Below are 25,184 nucleotides of genomic sequence, written 5' to 3'. Positions count from 1 at the left end.
TCATTTTTCAGAGAGCCGCCATTACCTACCCATCTAGCGAAGCATCAGCAATGCACGGAAATTTCTCGCATCTCGTCCACAAAAATGAAGGCGAGGGATGAAAGGTCACCGAAACATACAAAGTGCACAGACGGTTCATTATCCTCATATACCCCTCTCTTATCAATTTCTACTTTACCGGCTAATCTGGAAGCAAGGGGAATTTGGCAATGTTTTGGCCACATTTCAGCGAACCCAGAAACAACAAGAAGAAAAACAAACAAACAAACAAACACACAAAATAACCAAGTAATGCAACAAGCACAATGAGTTGATTTCATGGTGCTTCCTACTCAATGTCTGTGCATTTGTCTATTTTGTTGATCTTCTCACATGGCAATATCAACACAGAATCCAACGAACCTTCTCCAAGTTAGTTCATTTCCAGAAGGTTGGTACAGTAAATATATCTAAAAGCATGTAGGTCAGGCCTGCAAGGAATGACTACAAAAAGAAAGAAATTAGCAAAACAAATCCTTGTCAGTGAGAATGCATAATGAACTTAAGAAAGTGTCTTCTGTGGAACACTCATAGTTAGGTAGATCTGTGATTACATCATCAGACTACCGGTAAATAAGAAGTTGCAATGCTTGGAAAAGCAACATCTATCACGGAGACTTGTCAGAGATTGTATTGTATTCAAGCAACTGAAGAGTGGCCATTGCATTGCAAACAAATATTTTGCAAAGTGGACTAAAGACAGTGCCATGAAAATCTATACATGTCATACTGTAAAAGTGGTTATTTTCGGGCAAGTAATTTTTCATGATCAGCTGGGTAAGATGAATTTCACATGTTTTTAATAATGCAGAATCAAGACATTCATTAGTGGAACATATTTGTGTGTTTTTATTTTTGCACTGGCTTCTGGTTACGCAAAAATGAGCAAAAACTTTACACACCACCAAAATGTCCACTTTTACAGTACAATTCAATTTGATGGAGGTTCAGACTGAAATGTTCTAATAGTTAGTCTGGAATGAAATGTGATCTTGAGCTCAATAATGATAATGGTCAAAGACTAGAAGGACTTCCTGTTTAGAAACATATCAAAGGATATTTTTGCACAAATTTTGAGTCTGTCCCATTCAATATGCCGTGGAAATGCAGTGTGGTTCTTCAATATTTTTGGGTGCATCAATTGCGCCGCATTGCCAGCGGAGGGCCTCATCACAAATTCACATTTGATACCGCCGGCGCTGGCTGCACATCTTGGGGGGGACCTTCTGCCCACCACGATGCGGTCGAGACGGCGACAAATTGATTTCGCACGCCGGTTTTTTTTTAAAGGGTGAACATCTCGCAACCCTGTTTATTACAAGCCGAGCATTACATGCTCGTAGGTCAAGCAATTAATGGTTTCTTCCTTAATCAGCCAATCACAGACTGATTTCCCAAAACGCCCTTTTCCTATCTTCACGAAAAGCCTGTCCCGATGCGATTGGCTAATTTCCTCTCCTCATTTTTTTTTCTCTCCTCTGAACTTGTCACTCATAATTTGGTTAGAATTTTTTCTTCTTCTTCATCTTCTCTTCTCTCTTTTTTTTTATATTTAATTTTTTATTACACTTGGTCGTCTACAGAGCACATTTGACCTTGTAAGACGACATGACACGGCGGAATTTACTTCTAATCACGGAGCAGCTTTCACGGTAGGGATTGAGTGTTTTTTGCTAACCAGCACTTTGTGAAACAAGTCATTCCACAAGGATTCAACTAGCAGAAAAAAAAAAGGGGGGCAAATGAATGACACGAACTGCATGCATTTCAAGGACTGTCGTTCTTGTATGAAAGATTTCTGTTTCTGTGCTGTGAAAAAACAAGTCGCTCCAATGTTCAACCAGACATACGTACCTACTACATAGATTTCTAAAACTTGCGTGGAATCCTGCTATACAAAGGAATTACTGACCATACCATCCATGAGGTGACAAGACTTTATATCTCAATTGGCATATATTAAAATAAAACCACCACCTAACTCAATTTAGGCTATCACAAACATTGATTGGAGTCTTATAATATTACAATTATCAAAATAATACAAAATAATGTTTCTGCATTATTTGACATCAATATTGATGCTATTTTGTGAAACTGTCATGAAAACAAACTATAAAAAAAAATGCTCACTTGGAAAATTCATGATTTTTTAGATACGAGGCCCTTGACACCCCAGGGACGATAACTACGCTAAGTTGCAAAGTCATTAGAAGATATAGCATTCTCATATCACATCAACTTCCATCTCTAGTTACCTCTCACTGGCAGCTTTTCCGGGACTTTTGTCACAACTCCTCTTTAAACATCCCCAGTTTTCTGTAGTCTGTGTATTTTGCTCGCATTCATGCAAGCATGAAGTTGCCTGAAATGACAGTTTCTGGTTGGAAAAGTACTGGTAAAATGATAAATAGCTATTCCCTGAAATTCAGAGAGATTGTTGTTCCACTCCCCCCAGATAGTCTCAACTCTTTTCACTAATCATGCTGTCATTATGCTATTCACGTGATATTTCTAAGAAAAAAACAACTTTCAAATTACAAAACAAAACAAAAAATATATGAAATTGTTTGACCCCTTGGTCACCCACACAAAGTGCACTGCAAACTTTCAGGAAAACTGAACAATTTGCACGACCTTGTAAATACAGATAGAGAGGTGAGAACAACTTTTTTTATATATTTTTTCCATTTTAACTGTTTTCTTGGTTTTTTTTCGCTCTCTCTCTCATTCTCATTCTCTTTTAATTCATCTCTTCTTTCTGTGATCTGATCTGTAATTCTAGAATGATGTCTATAAAAAGGCAGGATATTTCACCAATACATCCTTGTATTAGTCAATTTTTGGTAGACTGCCAAACATTATTGATTTCTTTTTTTTATTTGTGTTTTTTTTTTAAGCTGTCTTCTGATATACCCCATGGCCTGAATTCACGAAGGTGGTACAAATGAAACCATGGTTTAAACCATGGACAAAAACCATGGAGCTCCAAGTGTCGCATGGAATATTTTGTTACGAAAATCAGTCATTTTGTCGATGAAATGATTATTTTGTAACAAAATAACAACATTCTGTAACTAAACGAACATTTCGTCCACGAAATAATAATTTCATTAATGAAACGGTCATTTTGTCAATGAAATGACCAATTTCATAATAAAATATTCCGTGCGACACTTGGCGCTCCATGGTTTTTGTCCATGGTTTAAACCATGGTTTCATTTGTACCACCTTCGTGATCTTCGGGCCCTTCTGGTCAACTCTGCTAAAGCGACATATCATTAAAGAACATCACATTAGGTTAATCTGGTAGTTCAAACATTGTGAACATCCTGCACATTGCACACACATTTGTGCCTACATTTTATACTTGAATTATATCCACTGCCTGATATTACATGCATCTATCTTAACTGTACTATAAAACGAGGAATGTTCGCGTGCACTTTAATTTTGCGAATTTCTCGAGCACCAGCATCCGCAAAATTAAAATGCACGCGAAAGTTCTTGCCTACACAATATGCATTGGATGCCAGTGGCAAATTGCGAAAAATTTCATGCTGCAAGAAAGGCCGTCGGCTCCAATTCGCGAAATTTTCATGCGCGAAAATATCATGTTTTACAGCAGTCCAAAAAATGTAAACATCGTGCACATTGTGCATACATATATGTATATGTATCTACATTATAGTAGTCCTGTTCATTTGCATTCTTTTTAAGTCCTCTGCACACCCATGAATCAATTGCCTGATATGGAGTGCCTCTTTCTGTATATGCTGTGCGTTTGCTTGTTACGGTCCCACCGGCGAAATCCCCCAAACGATGTACAGTATCAAAGCAACCCCTTGGTGGATCAAAGGAAAATCATTCGGAACTGAGATCCCCGGTTACTTTGGCAGGAAGCAGAAGTGAGGATACCATTACACAAGCTTGATAATTTCGAATAATCAATTAAACCGATTAACAACAATAGTGGCCTCTGCTTGCCTCTAATCAGTAGTGGCCCGGTGATTTCAAATGCTGCACTACAGACCGATGTGTTACTGAAATTAAGAAGAGAAAGAATATTGGCTCTCAAGAAGCACACAGAAACAAATCGGGTGGTTAACTTTGTGAAAATGTGCATGACATTCCACTCTTAAAGGGATGGTATAGTTTTGATTGACATGAGAATTCAGGTTTTAACTTTTTGTAAGATACTTAGAAACCACAAATATGAAATATTAAAGGACATACAATTCTAAGAGGAATTGACAGTTTATTTGATATAAATCGGTTTTGAAATGGCTGAGCCACCCAAAAACAAAGTAAAAGAAAGTGATCCTAATAGAAGGTGGGTCCCACCTTTCAGTAGATCCACTTTGTTTTTTGATATCTTAAGCCATTTCAAAACCAATTTTTTATCAAATAAACTCTGTATTCCTCATAGAATTGTATGTCTTTCATATTTTATAGGAGGTTTCTCATTATCTCACAAAAAAAGTTGGAAACTTGAATCCCCATTTCCACTAAAACTATACCATTCCTTCAACTCTTTTCTTTTCTTCCAACCAGTGGCAAGGATTCAGCTCTTATTTTTTTCCTTTCCTCTCTCGGTCTCACACATCTCTCCTTCCTTCTCCTATGTCTCTCTCTCTCCATCTCTCTCTCTCTCTCTAAGTTCCAAAATTATGGCCACTTGGCGCGGTCGATTCCAGACTAATTAGTTACTCCAGGGTTGATGTTTGATACATGAAGATCCTGTTTGTCGTATCAGTGTTTCAGGCATGAAATAAAGGGAGTAAAAGGAGCGGAATATGCGGAGGAAAATATAAAAATCCCCACGACGTAACCTCATACCCCAGATTTTCCCTGCATACAGAGTCATTAAACTAAATAATCTCTACTCTAGTCTATACCATCCCACCCCCCCCCCCTCAAAAAACCCCCCCCCAAAAAAACCAGAGTGCCTTACTGTACTACATCATGAACTTGTCATGGAATCAAAAATATCGTGAACCCTCTGGCCACACACATACCCACAAACATTTAAAACTTTGAAGAGAAAATGTAATGTAATGAATTGATAACTAAAAGTTTTCATTTGATGAGCTGAAACTATTTGTAGGCAGAATGCAGATTTTCTGGGCTGAATAACAAAATGGCATCGAACAGAGCAGTCTCCAGACTCATACATTGTAAAAATATAAAAAAATACAAAAAGATAAAAAATTTGATATGCTGTCTAATCTGGCCTAAGCCCAAATCTTCCAACCCCCTCCCCCACCCTCACCCCCTTGCTGCTAAAGTTCGGGCTCATTACACGAACACGAAAAGGGAGAGACCATTGGTACCACATGGATATCTGCTCCACTGCCTACACATGTCCGACAGGGTTGAAGGCCAGATCAGGGTATTTAGAGTGGAGAAATCAAGGCGCCCTAGCCGTATCATCTCCCGACACTAAAGTCAACATGCAGAAGATACTGACGACGACTACGTGTTCCCTTTTCCCCCGCACATTTGAAAGTCATTTTCTTGAAACAAGTGTCCACTGGTTTCCATCAAAAGAAGGCAATAAGATAACTTCTATTTGTTGCATTTCTCTTTTCTTCCTCGTTTCTTATGATACATTTTGATATGAAAACAGAAATATATAGCTAAGTCTTTAAAGTTGGCATCAAAATCTACTAAAAGCAAACTTCACTAAATTTACAAGTGGGGCTCAGTATCTGTCAGCCATGGTTTGACCAGTGGAGTGAGCACAGTTGTAATGCGCTTGAAGCATAGCATGAGAAGCTTCTAATCCATAAAAGAGACTGTCTTTCAGGAAAAAAATTGCATGCCACAGACATTTCCAGCGACAAGAAATAAAGATTAAAAACATTATGACAATGTATAATTTGAAGAAATATTCCCCTGTATCGACCAGGAAGAAGGATATGCACTGAGTATACCAAACAACAGATGAATAAATCAAGAAGAAATTGAAGAATTGCTCTTGACATTTCTCACTATTCATGCAGTGGTTAGGTTAGATGTCTCATAAGCTTTTCGATTACACAAATGGTGTTTTGAAATAAAATTGGGTTTAAATGAGGAATTGAGAAATGAAAAAAAAAAAAAAATCATATAGCCATGATGTCAGAGTCTATTCTCATAGTAACTAGAAAATTTTCTCCTTCTATTTTTTTTTTCCAAATGGTGGGATGGTGTTCTTTATCACATACCTCAGTTGAAATTACGTATAATGTCTTTATTATTTCTTATCTTGTTCTATTGCTGTGGAAAGTATTTTTCTTTTTTCTGTGCACTCCTCATATTAGGGAGGAGATGGATTATTTTTTTTCTTGTTCTTTTTCTATTCGTGCACTAAAAGATTCATACAGTGTAAGTGGTGACCATGTCCAAAGTCAAAATAACAAAAGTTTAGTTTAGGTTTTAATACTGCATAATACTGTGTGTCAATTTCAAAATTTTAAGTCGCCCTTACTCATTGATAGTACAAACAAGCCAATCATATAGCCTACATTACTCCAAACTGACCAGAAACTGCACCACTCAGAAGACAGAATGCAGCAGGATGTCTAGAAAACCTGTGCAGAATTTGCAAACTTCATTCATACAAACTCTACCAGACCACCTGCTCTATCTACTGTATGTAGAGCAGGACATCAACTCATACTAGGATTATCAAGGGCATTTTTCAATTCTTTCACTTCTTCTCTTTCCCTCTCTCCCTTCAGGAGCCATTCAGAGTCTTTTGTCTCGTTTGGGGGTAATACTACGCACCTGCTTTTGGGGGCTAATTTGATGAAAAGGTTCATTCCACTGGATGACAGTCAGACATTAAATGTCATTCATAGCCGTCAGAGCAGACAATGGCCAGGATGACTTTGGTATCTCTTCCCTTTCAAGTCCAGCCCCCCTTCTCTTTCCTCTAAAGCCCCCTCCTCTCCCCTCTCCATCCCCCTACCACCCCCCCCCCCCCCCCCCGACATCCTTTCAAATTTTCATACCCTTTACATCATATCCCTGAGTAAAAAGGTATTCGCTTCCAATATTCTTCATAAAGGGAGCCAAAACAATAATGCCTTGTATTGACTATTTGATCCAGTTAACGGTCCAGTGAATCACCGATCTTGGAAATGGACACGTACGATCATATACATGACAAATAATTTGTCTCGCGTATCCAGGTCAGGGTTTGCCTGCATTGACCAATTGATCTATTTGTCCGGTCATTTCTCATTTTAATACCCATTGTCTGTCCAGTCATCCACTACTTGTCGCACGTCATGGTCATTGTGTGTATCATTCGAGCTGGACGCTGCCAGTTTTTATTCCATTCCCTCCACATAGTGCTGTCTATCATTGGCTGCCTTTCCATTTGTGCACTGCAAGATCTTACTCTCTCATGATTTTCCTGTTTCGTATGATGAAAGTGTAAAAGACACACACACACACACACACATACATGTACATTCTGTACTGTCTGTCACTTGCAGCCATGAAGATTAACTTACAGGGATATATTTTAAATGTAGTCATGAAGTGGATAATTTTCAAGGGGGGGGGGGGGGGGTTAGCCATTTGCTTCCTGCCTCACAACTTAAAGCCATAATTTACCTTTTGAAGATGAACAAAAAAAAAAAAATCAGTGCTTTAGAATAGTTCCAAAATGTGAGTTTGGGATAGAAACAACCACTGTAAAAATTTGAATCCATATAATCAATGTTAAGTATTGTTAAATACACAAAATGTGAACAATAGTTATAATAAAAATAGTGCCAGACTAAACTGTTTACAGCTATGGTTTAATGAGAAAAATACTGATATCTCTTTTAAATATATTGTAGGCTTTATTGCGAATATTTTATATGGTAGGATGTTTTGTCATACAACAGACCTACACATATGCATCAAATGTGATATCTTGACATTTTTAAAAATGGTAAACAGGACCTTTGATATCCATGATGGACTCTAATCAAAGAGTGAATAAAATAAAGTAAAACCCCATGATGAGCTCAGACCAATTTACCAGTTATAATATTCAAATACTAATCAAAACTGATAAATACTAGATGGATGTTTGATAAGACTAAGAGAATATCTAAATGTACAGAAATAGTTGTGCATTCCACAAGAACATTATCCCATCTCCATGTTATTGTACATCTGTACAGAAACAGTGCTCTTCTTTTCGATGTTGAAAGAGTTTTCCTCATCATTCCTCTCTATATCTGTGCAACATGTATAAAGTGAATAGTTATTGTATAAAATACTGCTTGGACTACTTAGAGTGGACCTTGACACTAAACCGGATGAAAAGGTGCTAACGATCTGCAAGCATTTCCGAATGGTAGCCACATGTGATAAATGATCTTAAAAAAAAGAAGAAATGCAGTCTCTTTTGGGGAATGATACAGATGATAACAAAAACAAAAACTATAACCAGCCTCCTGGTGGAAGGTTTTCCCCGGGGTGTCGTTCCGGAAGATTTCGAAGTAATCCAAAACCCCTAAATCATTTTCAAAATAACATATCTTGATTCAATGTGATGGACTCTAATATCTCTGATATTCCCCACCACCATGCCCCTTAAAGATCATTACAGCCGCACGTACAGGGCAAGAGAGAACAAAAAAATACAGATGAATATAATACAGAGAAAATGAAAGAGTGATATATAGCAAGAAGGCTGGAGGCAAAGACAGAAAGTGAAGGAAGATTGAAAAGATACACAGAACCTGAGAGACAGGGAGTTAAAGTGGGAGAGACAATTATTATTAATTAAAAATATTCTGCATACACCATAATTATAATTTGTGATAATTCAATTTTCACCAAGTTCGTCAGACAATGAATACTTGTGAAGCTGAATCAAGACACATCAACTTATTCTCCCTGACACATAAATGCTATGCTCACATTTATGCCTACACATTTAGTACTCGACAACATCAAAACATCTATGGCCATCACTATTGTTTTTGATCTGTAATTAAGAAAGCACTCACGGAAAGTCTTACAAATCCTGATCTGAGACAAATTATATTCCTAAGAGGTAATATATATATACTCTAAACAGAAAAGACTAAGTTCAAAGATAGCAAAAGAACAGAAGCAACCTATGGTTGGAGATCAGATATCAAGATACAATAAAGGAGAGAGAGAGAGAGAGAGGGGGGAGAGAGAGAAATATAGGGAGAGATATAACAATGAAGTTGGAATATTCTCCTCTCATCATAACGACCTCAAGTCTGCGTGCATGGGAGCCATCTGCTTTGTAGGTACCTGGGCCGACGAAGACGACGACAGAGCAAAGTGATAACTGACACGCCGGGGAAGCCTGGATATTACTCACTGTGATAGTCATCACCGTGGGTTACAGCCCCGTGCATTTTAAGGTTATAGTACAGAATAGACCAATCCCCTATTCCTTCATCTCTTCTCCTCCTTCTAACCCAACCCCCCCCCCCCCCAATTTTCTTCGTCCTACATAAGTAGTTGGATGGATGCAGGTACATTCATGGTACACCACGTAACCCCCGAGATTCTTTGAAAGCTCACATGCTGAGCTGGGCTTGTCGAGAAAGGAGGACACGAAAAGTGGAGGAATCAAAAAGAAAGAAAGAAAGAAGAAAAAAGGGGAGGAAAAAAATGCACCCTGTGGCAAATTGGGATATGATTGAGAACCGATCAAGGAAATTACCTCACGGAGTCCCAGCGTTGTGTATGTTGGTGTGTTTGTGTGTGTGAGTGTGAGCTTCCATGTGTACATCTGTGCCCTGAATAATACACTGTAGTTGAGGAACACACCAAGTGCTTACAAGAGGTAGGTGAAAAAATATACATACATATATATATTTCATGAGATGGCAGATATTGATAAAGATTGAGATGCCGAAAGGCAATGAGTGAATTTGCAGACGATTGCAGCGACATGTGAACAATGGAGGGTGTTTTGCTTAAGTTTATTTTGATCCTGCCTTCAGGGCTTTTCGTTAAGCCACCCAAACCTCGATAAAGAGTCTGTCTTGTGCACAGTTTGACAGATATTCAAGACTCCCTGACTGTTTTGCCTCGTCAAAGAAAGAAAAAAAAAACACAAAAAGAAAAAAAAATGAATTTAAAGAGGACAAACAAAAACAAGGAGTGGGCAAGTTACACCCTGCAGGAAGAGATTAAGTTCTTAAAGAAGGACCTTGAAATGCAGGATTAGCATAACTACCAACAACCCTCAAATTTTTCCCACCGTGGCAAAAAATAACAGGAGACGTGTCACTCTCTCGGACACCACTCTTTGCTCCCAGGTTGATACTATTTCTATCAGGACTAATTGTGACCGTTTGTTCCGGTCAGTGGTGGGCCGGAATGCTTTTGACCCATCCTCATGCTACTAAAAGCTCATGCCGATGACAATCAAGTCGACGTGCTCAAAAACAATGGTGAGAGAACCTGCAGGACAAACGGTGACCCTAAAAGTTCTCACCTGGCTAGCTACGCTTCCTGCCTAAACCCAGCTATGAGATTCGGATGCTGACCAGTGACAAAATAGCAACAAATGTCCTTACCTACTTGATTCATCATCATCATTATCATCAATATCATCATCGTCCTCATCATCATCATCGTCATCATCATCATAGTAACAACCTCAATACTTTCAAATCTGTACTGAAGACCAATCTTCCAGCAACTTTGTGAATGATGTGTGACACATTGTGGGAGCCGGGGGCACCTTCAAATGTTTCTACAGATAAATTGCACCATATACATGCTGCTTCATCATCATTATCATCATCATCATCATTATCCTCATCAACATTGTCATCATCATAATCAGAACAGAGAGTAACCTCCTCTCCTGGTTGATTGGATCTCAGCAAACACATTCTTTCATTTTGTACTCAAGTTTTACTACAAGACTATCTGAAAATTTTCAGCGGTGCTGTAATTATTCTATGTAGGTTCTACCGGTATTCCATTTTCCATTGTTTTTAGAATGTTAATCTTTCAATCTCTATCATCTTCCCACATGGATATGTTCCATACAAGAAAAAAAAAACAAACAACTGAAGCAACAAGTGTTTGTCCACAATATGCCCAACATGAAAAACATCTGTTTTAATGATGAGTGACAATCTTACGCAAAGGATAAATTTTGTGTGTTGATTGGACGAAAAAAAAAAAATTACAAACCAGAACTGCTGCGCAGTGAAGGCAAGAAGTGTTAATTTGTGGACTTTTTTTTCGTGGACTTTTGAACTCTGAAAACTGTTGTGTTAATCGGTTTTCCATGTTTTGCATCTGCACTCAGTTGAAGTGTACATACAGTATATTTACTTGTGTGTTTTTTTGTCATGCCTACATGACATATCTTTTCGTAGCTGACATGTTATGGTGGAATACAGGATAGTTCCCTATATACCTGTATTTGATAGTTGTAGGTGTTCAAAAGAAACTTGCATTATTAGTACGCGTGTATACACAAGGAAAGAAAACGAGTGTCCATGTGTTTAGTTATAGTTAAAAAAAGAAAAAAGAAAGGGGATGGAAGAGGTCAGAAAAAAAAATTAACAGACAAAAAAAAAATCTCTCTGAGAGTATTTGAGAAAAAAAAAATTCTGAAATGATATGGAATATCAAAGTGCATGCTTCTCAGTATTTTATGATACTTTGCACTCAGACAAGCCCAAACAGTTGTCGTAATGTTTTCTTTTGAATTAGACCTAATGGAAAAAACCCACAAACAACAACTTAAGATGCATTAATTTTGTTTTAAAGAAAACAAAAGAAAGTTGTTATTCTAACAACATGTATACGTATGTTGAAAGAACAGATGATGAGATTTATCTTTCAAAGGAAAGGGGTGATGTAGTGTTGTTATAGCGCCAGCTATGTCAAGACCGGGTCATGCAGGGAAGGATTAACATGGCCGGAATAAAGTGACAGGCCGATGTGGATGTTATTCCCCAAAAGATGTGTATCGTGTTCTCCTGTGACTGTGTCGCGTGAATGAGAGTGATTGCTTTTTTTAATCCGCAAGGATTTACACTGACAACTGTTAAAAGCTAATGAAATCCTTGGTCTGATTGGCTGATAGCAAATTCGTCGGTGAAAACTCCGACGAACTCGTTGATGAAACGCCCCCCAGCAGGAGGTACTAATGCCTCTTGTGAAAGTGTCAAAAATGGCCTGGATGCAAGACTAAGAAATTTTGCAGCAAATGAACTCAAAACGATTAGAAGTGATAAACTCCAACTTCAACAACAATTCACTTTCCATTTACAATAATGATGAGGCCTTCTTTCAAACGTGAAGAGTTGCACAGGTATAGTACATCTCTGGATGTTGTCACACTCTACACTTCTGTTCAGGATCAGTGCGGTGATTTCGTCTCTGCATACACAACGCTCTCTCTCTCTACTGCCCCCTTTTTTAAATACAGGGACCTCTTTCCTGTGTTCCGCTAGTTGTTCCGTGCAGGTTGGTTGTTATTATTATTTTTTTCTTCATTAATTGCTTACAAACTGAAAGGAAGGCTGGCTCATAAAGCAATTCTGACATCGGCAGGTCCCATGAGGTTGTCAACTCCACATCCTTCCAGAAATCAAACGTGGCCCACCCCTGGCAAAGGCAAAAATGTTCTTGCTCCCCCGAAAAGGTGGCTCCGGGCTGAAGAATAAGCATTGGAGAGGGTCGGAGGGTGTGGCAGGCAAGAAGTCCTGTGCCTATCAAAGATATTCATGTTGTCTCGAAACACTTCTTGCACTTTTGCAAATGAATTAACAAGGATGATTTCACAGGACATGAAACTCATGTAACATTTTGAATGCATAAAAGACATATCAGATGATGGGACATCGCTAGCCCACCTCTCGTCATTCCAATAGTACCTCGCCCATCGTTTCGGCAATCCCGACCCCCCCCCCCCCCACCCATCTCCGAAAACATTCTCCCCCACGTGCTACAATTTAAATACTCACTGTATGTTGTTGGTTCTTAGGGAGATCTCCAGGTCTCGAAGGTTCTGTGTTGAGGTGTCAAACATCTTCTTCCGCGTTCTCTGCGAAAACAATGTAAAAGTACTCATAAATGTTGAGGAAAGGGCATACTTAGCTATCTAATGGCATTCAAGTCTAATTATTCCACCACAGAATTGAGGTGTCCAGTACCATTGCTTTTTGTTTGTATGTTTGTTTGTTTTTCATGGATTTAGAGCCACAAGCTATGGATCAAAAGTGAAGGTATTATTTGAACCATGCAGCCTGCAAAGTGTTGTCCATCATACTTTGTAAAATGATGGTATGTAATGATCACAATGTAAGCATGCAAAGAACTTAACTTAAGCATAGAGAGTGCCATTTGTGTATCATCACATATGCCCCTCTTCCACTCCCCCCCCCTCAGAAAATGTTACTTTTTTTGCATATATATATATATATATATATATATATATAATATTTCTTCTTCATCATTTTATGAAAATAGCTCAAAAGTTATTTTCCAGGAATAAACTGACTGATTCCAAGCTACAGTCCCTTTAAACAAACAAACAAACATCAGCAACAACAACAAAAAGTAATGGACGATTCAGTTCAGGATGGTGTGTGTGGGAGAGGGGGAAACCCACTTAACCAATGAAGCTATTAAAATCAATGGTAAAAACAATATATCTGGCAAATGAACTTAATTAAAGAATGGTGCATGTTACAAAGAGAAATATTAATATGCATGGCATCTACACAGGATAGGAGAGCAATGGCAGGTTAATGTACTTCATGTCAATCCCACGGGGGAGGCCCTAACAAATAACAGTGCAAACAGAATAGTCACAGGTAGTGTATCCTATCCTTGAAAAAAAAAGGAGGGGAATGATGTATGAATTATTCATTAGTATTCATTTGCATCACATTTACATTGAAAGAGGCAGGTGGGAGAGGTGAGGTAATGTAAACCTTGAAAGAAAATGTCAGCTTCCTCTATATCAGTGACATGCTAATAGAAATTCATGAGTTGTTGGTGAGTCTGTGGTCAGGTGATTTAAAGGGACGAACACTATGTGCCCAAAAGACCATTTCTGCAATGTATTAAAATTCATTGATGTTTTTTTTTTTTTTTCTACAGCCTAGATACAAAACATTTTGTTTAGATGCTCTGTCCAGTTAAATTTCTTATGCAGGAATTCACCTAGCATTCATCAGTTGTTTCTATGCAGGGCAGTTTCTAGAAAGCTTTGTGGACGTTATGGCAGTTTTTTGTGAACAGAGCATGCACAGAATTTGAATACACTGCAGAAATGCCGTTGGGCTATGCATTGTCACATTGATTCTGTCCACACGAAATGACAATATGTTTCCGTGGGCATTAATGAGCAGGTTTTGTTGATTGTTTGAACATTTGTTGTTTTTTGTCTCATAAAGGTTTTATTCAGGTTTCTTTATCTCTGTTGATTTTTGGCAGATGGCCAAAAAAAGAACTGAAGATATATAATAATAGTAACTCCTTTCTCCAGTAAGCCCTGTCAGGCAAATGAATAAAATTATCTGCTCTCAAATTTTGCTTGCCCAACTCAAAAACTGCCTCCAAAACCATGGCAATCAATCATTCTTACAAGCAAACAAATAATTCGAGAATAAGAAAATATCTTTGAGCATGTCAGACCAGTGTACAGTTCACATTAATAGTAAAGGAGTGTGCCATGCATGCCCAGCATTGGGTGCAAGCATGCAGATATAGTACGGATGTCAATAATTAGTGTTTTGACAAGATTTGACACATCAAAGCACACTTGGGCAGCCCAGGGAACTGTTAATTGCCTCTTCATACACAATTTTGTTTTGTTTTTTGACTGCTAGCAATAGCAAGTCATTCATTTCATGTTTGGCTTCCAAACGTAACAACCAAGGAACCTTACCTCTGAATTTACATCTACTCAGACTTCACTGCCCCAATGTCATAAGCAAGAGGAACTACTGGTGATCATTATGATATTACACTTGTTAAAGGGATGGTACAGTATTGGTGGAGAGGAGAATTGGGCTTTTAACTTTTTGCAAGATACCAAGAAAACACTTATGATATAGTACAGAGCATACCATTTTAAGAGGAATTCAAAGTTTATTTGATGAAAATCGGGTGTGGAATGAATGAAACATCCAAAAACAAAGTAAAACAAAGCGATCATAGTAAAGTGTGGGTCCCACATTTTATTAGAATCGCTCTTTTTTGGATATCTCAGCCATTTCAAAACCAATTTCCATCAAATAAACGTTGAATTCCTCATAGAATTACATGCTCTTTCATATTTCATAAGATATTTCTCATTATCTCACCAAAAAATGTTAGAAATCTGAAATTAGGTCTCAACCAAAACTGTACGATCCCTTTAAAAGTACGTGCAAACACAGGAAATGTCAATAGGGATATAATTCTACATGTATATGTTGTGTGGAAATGTTACCATGCGGATTAATAATAACTTAAGTGAAAACATAACAAATCTGGACTAGAGAGCCCAGCAGCCCAAAAACTCTTACATGCAGACTTTGTCGTATGGGGGGGGGGGGGGGGGGGGGGGGACTAAATTCATACACAGAAATCCGTCGACAGCAACATGACAGGAAGCGGTGCACAGTTAGCAGCACGCAAAGAAATCAGAGCCAAGTTTGGGCTCAGATTCGCAGCCAAACGACCAGAAGCCTGAAAAATTACACCACATCCTATAACTACACATGCCGTCGTCGTTGTTATCGTTGGCTTCACCATTGGAAAGAGGCCAGCAGGTTGATGTGCATGCAAATCATAAGAGTGGGATGCACCTGTACAAGATCAGACTGTGAATTGTTACCTGTGCTACGTGTCGCCCATTCGACAAGCCATTTTGATAACTTGCTATACACTCCACAATGTAGGGAGTCTTCGTCGAACAAGACTATACGCTACATATATTTATGGATGTAATTAAGTGGCAGTCATTTTCCCCAAAAATATCATTCAAAGTGCTTTACAATTCATAAGAATGTACATATTTATGCAAATATCACAGCTTCCATATTTTAGATGAAACCTGGAAAGACCTCTAGCCAAGTTATTTTCCCTGATCCTAAAGTCTACATAATTTGCTCGTCCTAACAACTATCATATTTTGAGTACATAGTTTGACATATCAAAGTACATTGCATAATTATGTCAAGCTACAATTTGGTGGAGGGGGGGGGGTTAGAGATTTAGCATCTTGGATAATGCAGGGTGACAACACTGTGTGGCTTCAAACAAGATGCGATTAAAAAAAAAGATGAATAAAATGAAATAAACGATTATCACATCACACCTTCCTCCCCCCTCCAACCCCTCTCCTCTCCCTCCTTCCTTGTACCAATCATGACATCAGTTCCACGAGATTTGTAGAGTTGAGGTCCGCAAATCCCTGAGGAGTCTGGGAGGACAGGAAATAACTGATAGTCTCCTTCGACAGGCTGTCTCGTGAAATAGACCTGACCGCACTTGTCAATTGCCCCAATTGCGCACTCATTACAAGAACGAGGGAGGTGGTTATGCAGGGGGGCAAAAATCCTGGGGTCCATTCCATGAAAGTCTTAAGAGAGACTTTTCGCCCATAAGACACACTTATGAGAGACTTTATGAAAATGGACTTGAAAGTCTCACATAGCTACATTTGTATGGGCGACTTTGGCCATTCTGAGATTTATCTAAAGATTTTATGCGATGACCTCATGAAACGAACCCCTGAAGAGTGAAGGAAAAGAGCTGGTTTATCACTTTTACATGTCTCTCTATCTCTACAGGGTTGTTATTGATGATTTTCTGCAGAATTTCTTATGATCAATGGGGGTGGGAGGAGGGGGAGGGGGAACTTTCCTGGTTATGTTAGAATGACAGTTTACCTAGGGTGGACAGCATAATAGTCTCTTCAATAGCTTGAAGCGCAGGAAATGCATGCAAACCCAGAGAGAGGATGATTCGATCAAGACAGCGCAAGACTTGCACAATGGACCATCAAGAGGTTCGTCAGCTTAAACCTACAAGTCTTGAATGGTGCTACAGTGTACAAGCAAGCCACAAGAGGGTAGCTCATTATTCTGGCTATAAAATACTTAGTAGAAGTTCTTCTCTTTTCTTTCATGAATGAATTACCATCTTGGGATATGCCTGCTGTCAAGTAGTAGGAGCATGCAGACTAAAACTATGTTATCCCTTCCCTCCCCCTCCCCCCCCCCCCCCCCAAAGAAAAAGAATTGATGTCAGAGCTTGTTTTTCTCCTGAGCTACATTTGATACGAAACAATGACATGCTATAAAATAAAGCATACAAAGCCATGCTCCTCTTTCATTAATACCATAAGATGCAAAAAGCACATTTTCTGTTTATGCCATACAAGTAGTTCCCATTTCACCTTCTAGAATCCATCACAAAGAACCATGCATGTGCAGTGTACTGTTACATTTTCCAGACACGTGTGTTGCCCCACACATGTCAATATTCCTTGTTTTATTCAAATGCCTAGTTTACAAGATTTTTCTCTTTTTTTTTTACTTGTAAATTTAACCTCTGGAACACAGCATTCTTTCATTTTGTGGATGAAACTCTCCTCCCGAAGCTCTCCCCATGGGCTCATCCTACAACTCCCACGGAACCACAAAACTCTACTCTGTGAGCGGTCAACACAACTCTCCTCTTTGAGCGGTCAACACGACTATTCTCCTTGAGCGGTCAACAAACCCCGGGCAGCAGCACGCGGGAGCAGCGCACATCTTCATATTGCCCGACCACAAGAACACGCAAGGAGAGTTCAGTGGCATCCCTCCTCCCGCAAAGCACTACCACTGTTGAGCATGTTCCCATGGCAACGGCATGCATCCGGCCTCGTTTCCAGGGAGCCCCTCTCGCTGTCCGGGACTGCCCCTAATTCTAGTGAACTTCTCCTACAATATATATTTCTACGTGAAAATTTCGCTGAAGTACTGTTCCCTGGATGATCATCCTACATTTATTTTGAGAATGATAATTTGATGATTCTAATCTTAGAATGCCTATTTTTTAAAATTGGAGGAAAATCCATCCAACAATACTGTCATCAGTGATTATTTTGTGAAATACAAAAGGTAAAAGTGTGAATATGTAATTATGAAAATGACGGTACTCATAATGAAAACACAATAACAGGGTTAGAGTAATCATCGCAATCATAACTACACGGATGGAAAGATAATTGTGATAAAGATCATGATTATCATGATGATAGATAACGAAACAACCATATTAACAGTGATAATGATACCAATAATAGAAATAGAATGGAAAGTTCTGTCTGTCCTACTCATGGATATGACTTATGCCTAATTTGAGACTTAACGTGCTCAGGCACTCAAACGCAACTTCCTATAAGGATTAGAACCAGCACTTGCTGTCGGGCGAAAGCTCGGTGGTCTAGTGGAGATAACGCCTGTCCGGTGATCAGGAGGTCGCAGGTTCGAATCCTGCTCGAGTATGTACGCCCATGATTTTTTTATCATGGCTACTACTAAAACACTGATCAATTCAGTGCTTATTTACGTCGAAGTAGGGCAATTTGTCAATCAGTTGCAATGAAAACATCTCGACGGAAGAATTTCATGAATTTGAATAATAAAAGCAGTGCCCGCTGCATGCTATAAGGATTAGAACCAGCACTTGCTGTCGGGCGAAAGCTCGGTGGTCTAGTGGAGATGACGCCTGTCCGGTGATCAGGAGGTCGTAGGTTTGAATCCTGCTCGAGTATGTACGCCCATGATTTTTTTATCATGGCTACTACTAAAACACTGATCAATTCAGTGCTTATTTACGTCGAAGTAGGGCAATTTGTCAATCAGTTGCAACTTCCTATGTATTGTCACAAGCTCTCAGTTGCTTCCTCAACACTTGACAACTGTAAATTAGCCGGCCCACTCAGGCATAACAATGTTCCTCAGTCTAACAGGAAGGCCACAATGACACAATAGGGAATTACTGGGACTACAACATAGTCTCTATTAATCAGCATTAGTTTTCAGACATCCGTGCCAATTTTGGTAAAGAAAGCGCTTCAGTAGACATCATGCCAATTGGTGAATACAGGGAGTGAAGGTTAATGCGACAGGTTATATTTAATGCGTAAACGAAAGCATTCATCAAACACAGAGTTAGCTGTAGTTATTGAGCAGCAGGTGAGAGGGGGACTAGATGGGGGTATCAAGATATTAGGCATGCTTTGTTAAGCGGGTCATCAAGCAAATCTGGGAAATTTGAATATATCTTACCAATTATACATTACCACACAAGCCATCATTTTACAATTCGGGGTTTTTCCTGGTAGGGGTTGAGGGCGGGGCTGCTGCATGTTATATCAGTAGCTTGAGCTTTGTGGCACAATACGATCCACAAGAACAGAGGGTGGGAAGGGGTGGGGGTGGGGAGGGGGTTGGGAAGGGGGAGTGGGGAGGGAGGGGAAGGTCAGGGTGCTGGTATAACTGGGAGGTGGCACGGGGATGGTACTGATATAAATTGAAGCGGTCTTCCCTGAGAAGTAATACCTTAAAACTACCGACCTTGGATGAGTTGCCAGGTTCCATCACTTTGCGAATCCGCGCAATGTATTGTTCTGGTGGAGCCTTCGCGCTCACTTTTTCCTGCGGATATGTAAAAGGGGAAAAAAACACAAAAACAAAGGAGTGAAAGAACAAAATGCAAGAAGGAAAATCATCATTGTTCTTTACCAACAATAAGAGCCAAATCTTGGGTCAGATGCTGGCCCAGGAAAAGAAACACTTTGACTAGGAGGATTTATTACTATTTCCTGAATGAGAAACAATAGCAAAAATAAGACAGACTCATTGTAACATTCAACAATGAGTTAACCTGCATGATATAGGCCTACCTTTATATAAATGTCTTTCTTGCCACATGTTGGCATCAATGAAAAAAAAAAGACAGAACAAGGTAATAAAGTGGCACTCACACATTACATTATGTACCACAATTTCAAATTGTCAACTTGTTAAAGTAAAATCATAAACATAAATCTTTGCCTGTTACATCATTCACAGATTTCTGTCTGAGGTGGGTGTGCACCACAATTTCAAAAGAGAATTTGGTATGAACTTGCTGGCAAACGCATAGGACAATGACTCGACCTTAGAACATATTAAAGACAGATTGCATATCACGGAAAAATGTGATATATACCACCACTCACAATAAAAGGATATTTTCCCACAATATTAGCAAGTTATAACATTGAAAGGAAAATAATAACAAAACTTGGCTTAAGTTTTGACAGGAGAGCTCAGCTCTAAATTCACTTGTTTCAGATATTTTGGCTTTTCTCTCATTAAAACCAAGTATAACCTCTTCTGTTATTCAGTGTGAAATGGACTTGCCTGTACACTAAAAACAAGTTCATAATGTCCATTCAACACATCAGTGAAGGCATTTAAAATGAGACTTTTGACTTTCAAGGTTCAATTCCAGGGCAACACTCAGCAGCGTTATCTTGAAACACAGAGTGATACGCTTAGGACAACCTCATAAAGGCAATGTCAATTGGGGGGGGGGGGGGGTGGTTTAACGCGTTCAAGAAGAGTCCCGAGTATATTATACTCGGGCAAGAGCGCCTATGGGAAATGCGTGTTGTAGCAAAATCAACCTGTCCTCAACGGGTTAAAGGGGAACTCCAGACCATTCAAAAGTTAGTCCGAAAAGAAGAATATAAAATTTTACAAGCACATAAATGAAAACTTGATCAAAATGTGATAAAATTAGAGAAGTAATGAGATTCTGAAGTTTCGCTCTTTTTTTAAAAACAAAAACAGTTATTGAAGAGTCAATATGAATTGTATGCAAATTGTGAGCTGATGACATCACAGCCTCACAACTTGCCATACAGTTTGTATATAAAATCGTTTTTTATGTTGTTGTTGTTGTTCAAACACAATACAGTCGCAGTATCAAATCCTAGTATATCTGAGTGATCATTATTTTGAACTTATTCAGCCAGGAATAACATGTTACAATTTACGGCAGAAAAATCGAATTTTTGTCATTTTTTGCATATGATCAACAGAAAATTGTGAGGTGACGACATCATAAGCTCACTCATTTGCATATTCATATCAACTGTTCATGAGATTTTTGCAAAAAATTAGCCAATCTTCAAAATTTCATAACTTCCTTACTTTTAATCTGATTCTGATCAAATTTTCACTGCTTTGCTCTTAACATTTTGCTCTCTCTTTTCAGACTACCTTGTAGCTGACCTAGCATTCCCATTTAAGTCAAATAGCCATTTGACAAAAGGTCTTTTTCTTTTATTATTATCATTATTAGATCTGGTGCCACATAACCCCGTCCGTAGAACTCTCAACGGCCGGAAGAGACGGGCCCTGATTGAAATAACAGCGATAGCGCGTCAAATTCGGAAATGGGGTAGGAAAAGTGAATAGCCCACTTTGGGAACTGCTTCCCCATCAAACAACAACAACAACAACAATAATAACATTACCAAGAGCACCACCAACAACAATAAACAACAGAATGGGTGGGTTTGGAGTGGAAATTTACTTTTGACATTCTCTTGACATGATAAAATGATGCATCCCCCAAAGGAATACTGCCTACGGCATACATATATCTAGCGAGTCTAATTTTTTTGCGAATCGGGACTTCTCTATGATTTCGTGAGTGGTTAAATTTGTGATCATAGAGTACAGTACTGAATAATGTGCGCATCACATTCCTGTCGGGATCAGAGTCAATATTTTGTCTTTAAATTCACAAATTGCACCTGACTAATGAAATTCACAAAAATATAAACCTCAAGGTAATAGTTTTCATCACTTTGTCTCCCTCTGTACAAATGAAATTTGTACGATCGCAACTGCTGATCTACATTTTTAACAGACGTGCTGGAAAAAGGAGCCAGCAGGAATCGAATCTGCCATCTACTGCTTTCTGGGCAGCGACACTATTGTCAGGCTATCCCTGGTTACCGGCAGAGACACAATGATCTTGGAACAAATACTCAAGCTCTGATTCTATTCCCTCTGGTTCCTTTTTTCCAAATGTTTGTTAAAAAGGTTGATCAGGAGTTGAAATCTTACAAATTTCAGTTGTTCACAGGGAGACGAAATGAGGAATACTGATACCTCAACCAACAAGAGTGATTGTCAAACAGAATGTCTACATTTGAGGTGGAGGACGTGTCTACAAGAATGTCAATATGGCTGATGTTTTCAAGCTCTACCGACGCTGCATCAGACACCGTGGAGGGCAAGGAGTTCAAAGCAGGTCGCTGATTTGTTTTGAAAAGTTTGCATTAAATATCGCGAAAGAGGCTGCAACTTTAATTGATTATCAGGTGATGCAAATTACCCCTGCTGTGTTTCATTACAATACGAATAATGGGTGTAATCAAACTAAATTTAGCATTAACAAAAAGTGATATAACAAATACTGAAGGGGAAATCGGGGGAGAGAGCGTTCGTCTAAATGCGTCGATCACGCAAAATCGGACGCGGGCGGCGCAAGGCCAGCTCGAGGAAACGGAAAGTTTGCCAGTTATTTCTGGCATGATGGAGAGGGAAAGGGAAAGAGAGAGGAAAAAAAAAAGAAGACAAAAAAAGAGGTCATAGAAACAATTGGTGCTTGTATAAGGAGACACAAAGATACAGATGGACAACGTTTCCATGGCCAGTTCACTCTCACTTCCATCCTTCCTACGGATGCGCCCTACAGATTTTATTCATCATTCCCGACTCTTGCTCATTCCGAAACACTTAGCAGGTAGCCGTCAAGTTCATTCGTTCTTCCCACCATCCATGTTGCTCATTCATTCATTCATTCATCCATTCACACACACACACACACACACACACACACACATACACACACACTTGTATCCTTTCATCCAGCATTAAGTCACTACAATATCAACATTCTTGGAGGGGTCGTTACAGAAATGGACATGCACTTTTAGTAGTGAAAAACTGATTAATCAGGTACAAAGACATTTCTCAGCATTATTTTCACATGAATTCACAATTCATAAAACAAGCATGATGATCTGAGTTAACTAAATTCTCTCTCTCCTTCTATAACTAATTTATTCCATCTTTACACTCATCTCTCCCTCTCTTTCTTCCTCTGTTTGTTTGTTTGTCTGTCTGTCTGTCTTCTCTCTCTCAACATACACACACAGACACGTGTACAGCACAGACACACAAACACAGTGTCAAATGTCATAATCCACTAATCATGCCAGGTTACACGGCAGGGAGTTAAAACTAGCCGATTAGGACGACTGATCCATTCTGCGCCACACGAGGGCTCCCTCCTCGCGGCTACCACATGACAAACATCACCTGATCATCAGTGATGGGACGACTGGATGACCTTGAGTCTTGGTTGTCGAGGTATCCTGTTTTCACATTCTCTTGCCGAAAAACACCATCACACTCCTCATTCATGTCATCCACACCATAGCTAAAACTCTTGCTGACATCTTTCCTCAAATACCATCATATACAGTATCACACACAAAAAAGGAACGACACACACACACACAAAAATTATTATGGTGTGAAACTTTTAACTCGTGAAGGACAGACTGATTTTGCTACAACACATGTTGTGTCTCTGTTTTTGTTCCATTTTGTCTTAGTTACTTTTGTGTTATGTACTCGTAATTGCAGCAAGTATTTTTGAAGAAATTCTTGAGTGGTCCACAATCAACAAGCATCGCTTTTTAGTGGACCTCTCAGTTTTCTTTTTCCCCTTTAAAGATAACTTTGTATTTTCTGTTATGTATATATTATACATAATTTATCTTCATTAGATTGTTGACTATCATTTATTTTTGCACTTTGTAATGTATATATATGCTTATGATTGAATTCCTGATTTACTTTGTGTTATGTTTCGTTGGAAGAAAATGAGAATGAAATTTATATATGAATTGAATTTAATTCAATTGAATTTCCCATAGACACCTGCCCGAGTATACTCGGGACTCATCCTCAACGGGTTAATCTTAATAGACCCGGAATTTTGATACTTTGAAGGGGGATGCTATATGTATGAACTTCTGAAAGTCTACAGCCAACATTTGGACCATTACATGATCAAGGTAAAAACAGGTCAGACAACTCGCTGATGAAGGCTTTAGAGTTAAAGGGGTCGTACAGTTTTGGTTGAGACCTAATTTCAGGTTGCTAACATTATTTTGGTGAGATAATGAGAAACCTTTTATGAAATATGAAAGAGCATGTAATTCTGTGAGGAATTCAACGTTTATTTGATGAAAATTGGTTTTGAAATGGCTGAGATATCCAAACAAGAGCGATTCTAATAAAGTGTGGGACCCACACTTTATTACGATCGCTTTGTTTAACTTTGTTTTTGGATGTTTCGGTCATTCCAAACCCGATTTTCATCAAATAAATTCCTCTTAAAATGGTATGTTCTGTACTATTTCATAAGTGTTTTCTTGGTATCTCGCAAAAAGTTAAAAGCCCAATTCTCATCTCACCAATACTGTACCATCCTTTAACACATGAAAATTCTGGAGGTGTGTGTATGTGTGTTCCGAGATAAAAAGTTTAAAGGGATGGTATAGTATTGGTAAAGGTGGGAATTCAGCTTCAGATATTTAGAAACCACTTCATAAAATGTTGAAAAGCATACATTTCTACGCAAAATTCAAATTTTATTTGATGAAAATCAGTTCTAAATTGAGGATATAAAACAAAAACAAAGGAAAACAAAGAAATCCTGATAAAAGGTGGGCCCCATTTCTATTGGGATTGCTTTGTTTTGTATTTCTCCGGCATTTCATATACTGATTTTCATAAAATAAACTTCAAATTCCTCTTAGAATAATATGCTTTTTCATATTTCATGAGAGGTTTCTCATCATCTCAAAAAAATTCATCATAAAAAAATGGTGGACACCTCAAGTCACATCTCAAACGAAACTGTACCATCCCTCGAAGTACCATTACAGACAAGTTTCTACTCCTAAAAGACAAACAAACAACAAAGAAAGTTCGCTACAATTTCTAGGGCCAAATCATATTGCAAGTACGGCATCCTGGACTGTATGAGAGTGATAGAGGATTTCATTT

At 38.7% G+C, this 25,184-nt stretch overlaps 1 protein-coding gene across 1 annotated transcript in view; it reads right to left on the bottom strand.

Moving 5' to 3' along the window:
• Positions 1-25,184, bottom strand: part of LOC139737986 (formin-like protein 3) — a 125,735-nt gene that overhangs the window by 47,570 nt on the left and 52,981 nt on the right. Inside the window, exons 4-5 of the mRNA XM_071648652.1 lie at positions 19,599-19,694; positions 13,014-13,093 (exon numbers count right to left, since the gene is read on the bottom strand). Coding sequence (XP_071504753.1) covers positions 13,014-13,093; positions 19,599-19,694 — 176 coding nt within the window. The remainder of the gene's footprint in view (positions 1-13,013; positions 13,094-19,598; positions 19,695-25,184) is intronic.

Source organism: Diadema antillarum, unplaced genomic scaffold (genome assembly GCF_040938485.1).
Source record: "Diadema antillarum isolate AM-2024a unplaced genomic scaffold, OU_Dant_1.0 seq00000718_RagTag, whole genome shotgun sequence".
Classification (NCBI taxonomy): domain Eukaryota; kingdom Metazoa; phylum Echinodermata; class Echinoidea; order Diadematoida; family Diadematidae; genus Diadema; species Diadema antillarum.
This window is presented reverse-complemented; position numbering and strand designations above follow the sequence as displayed.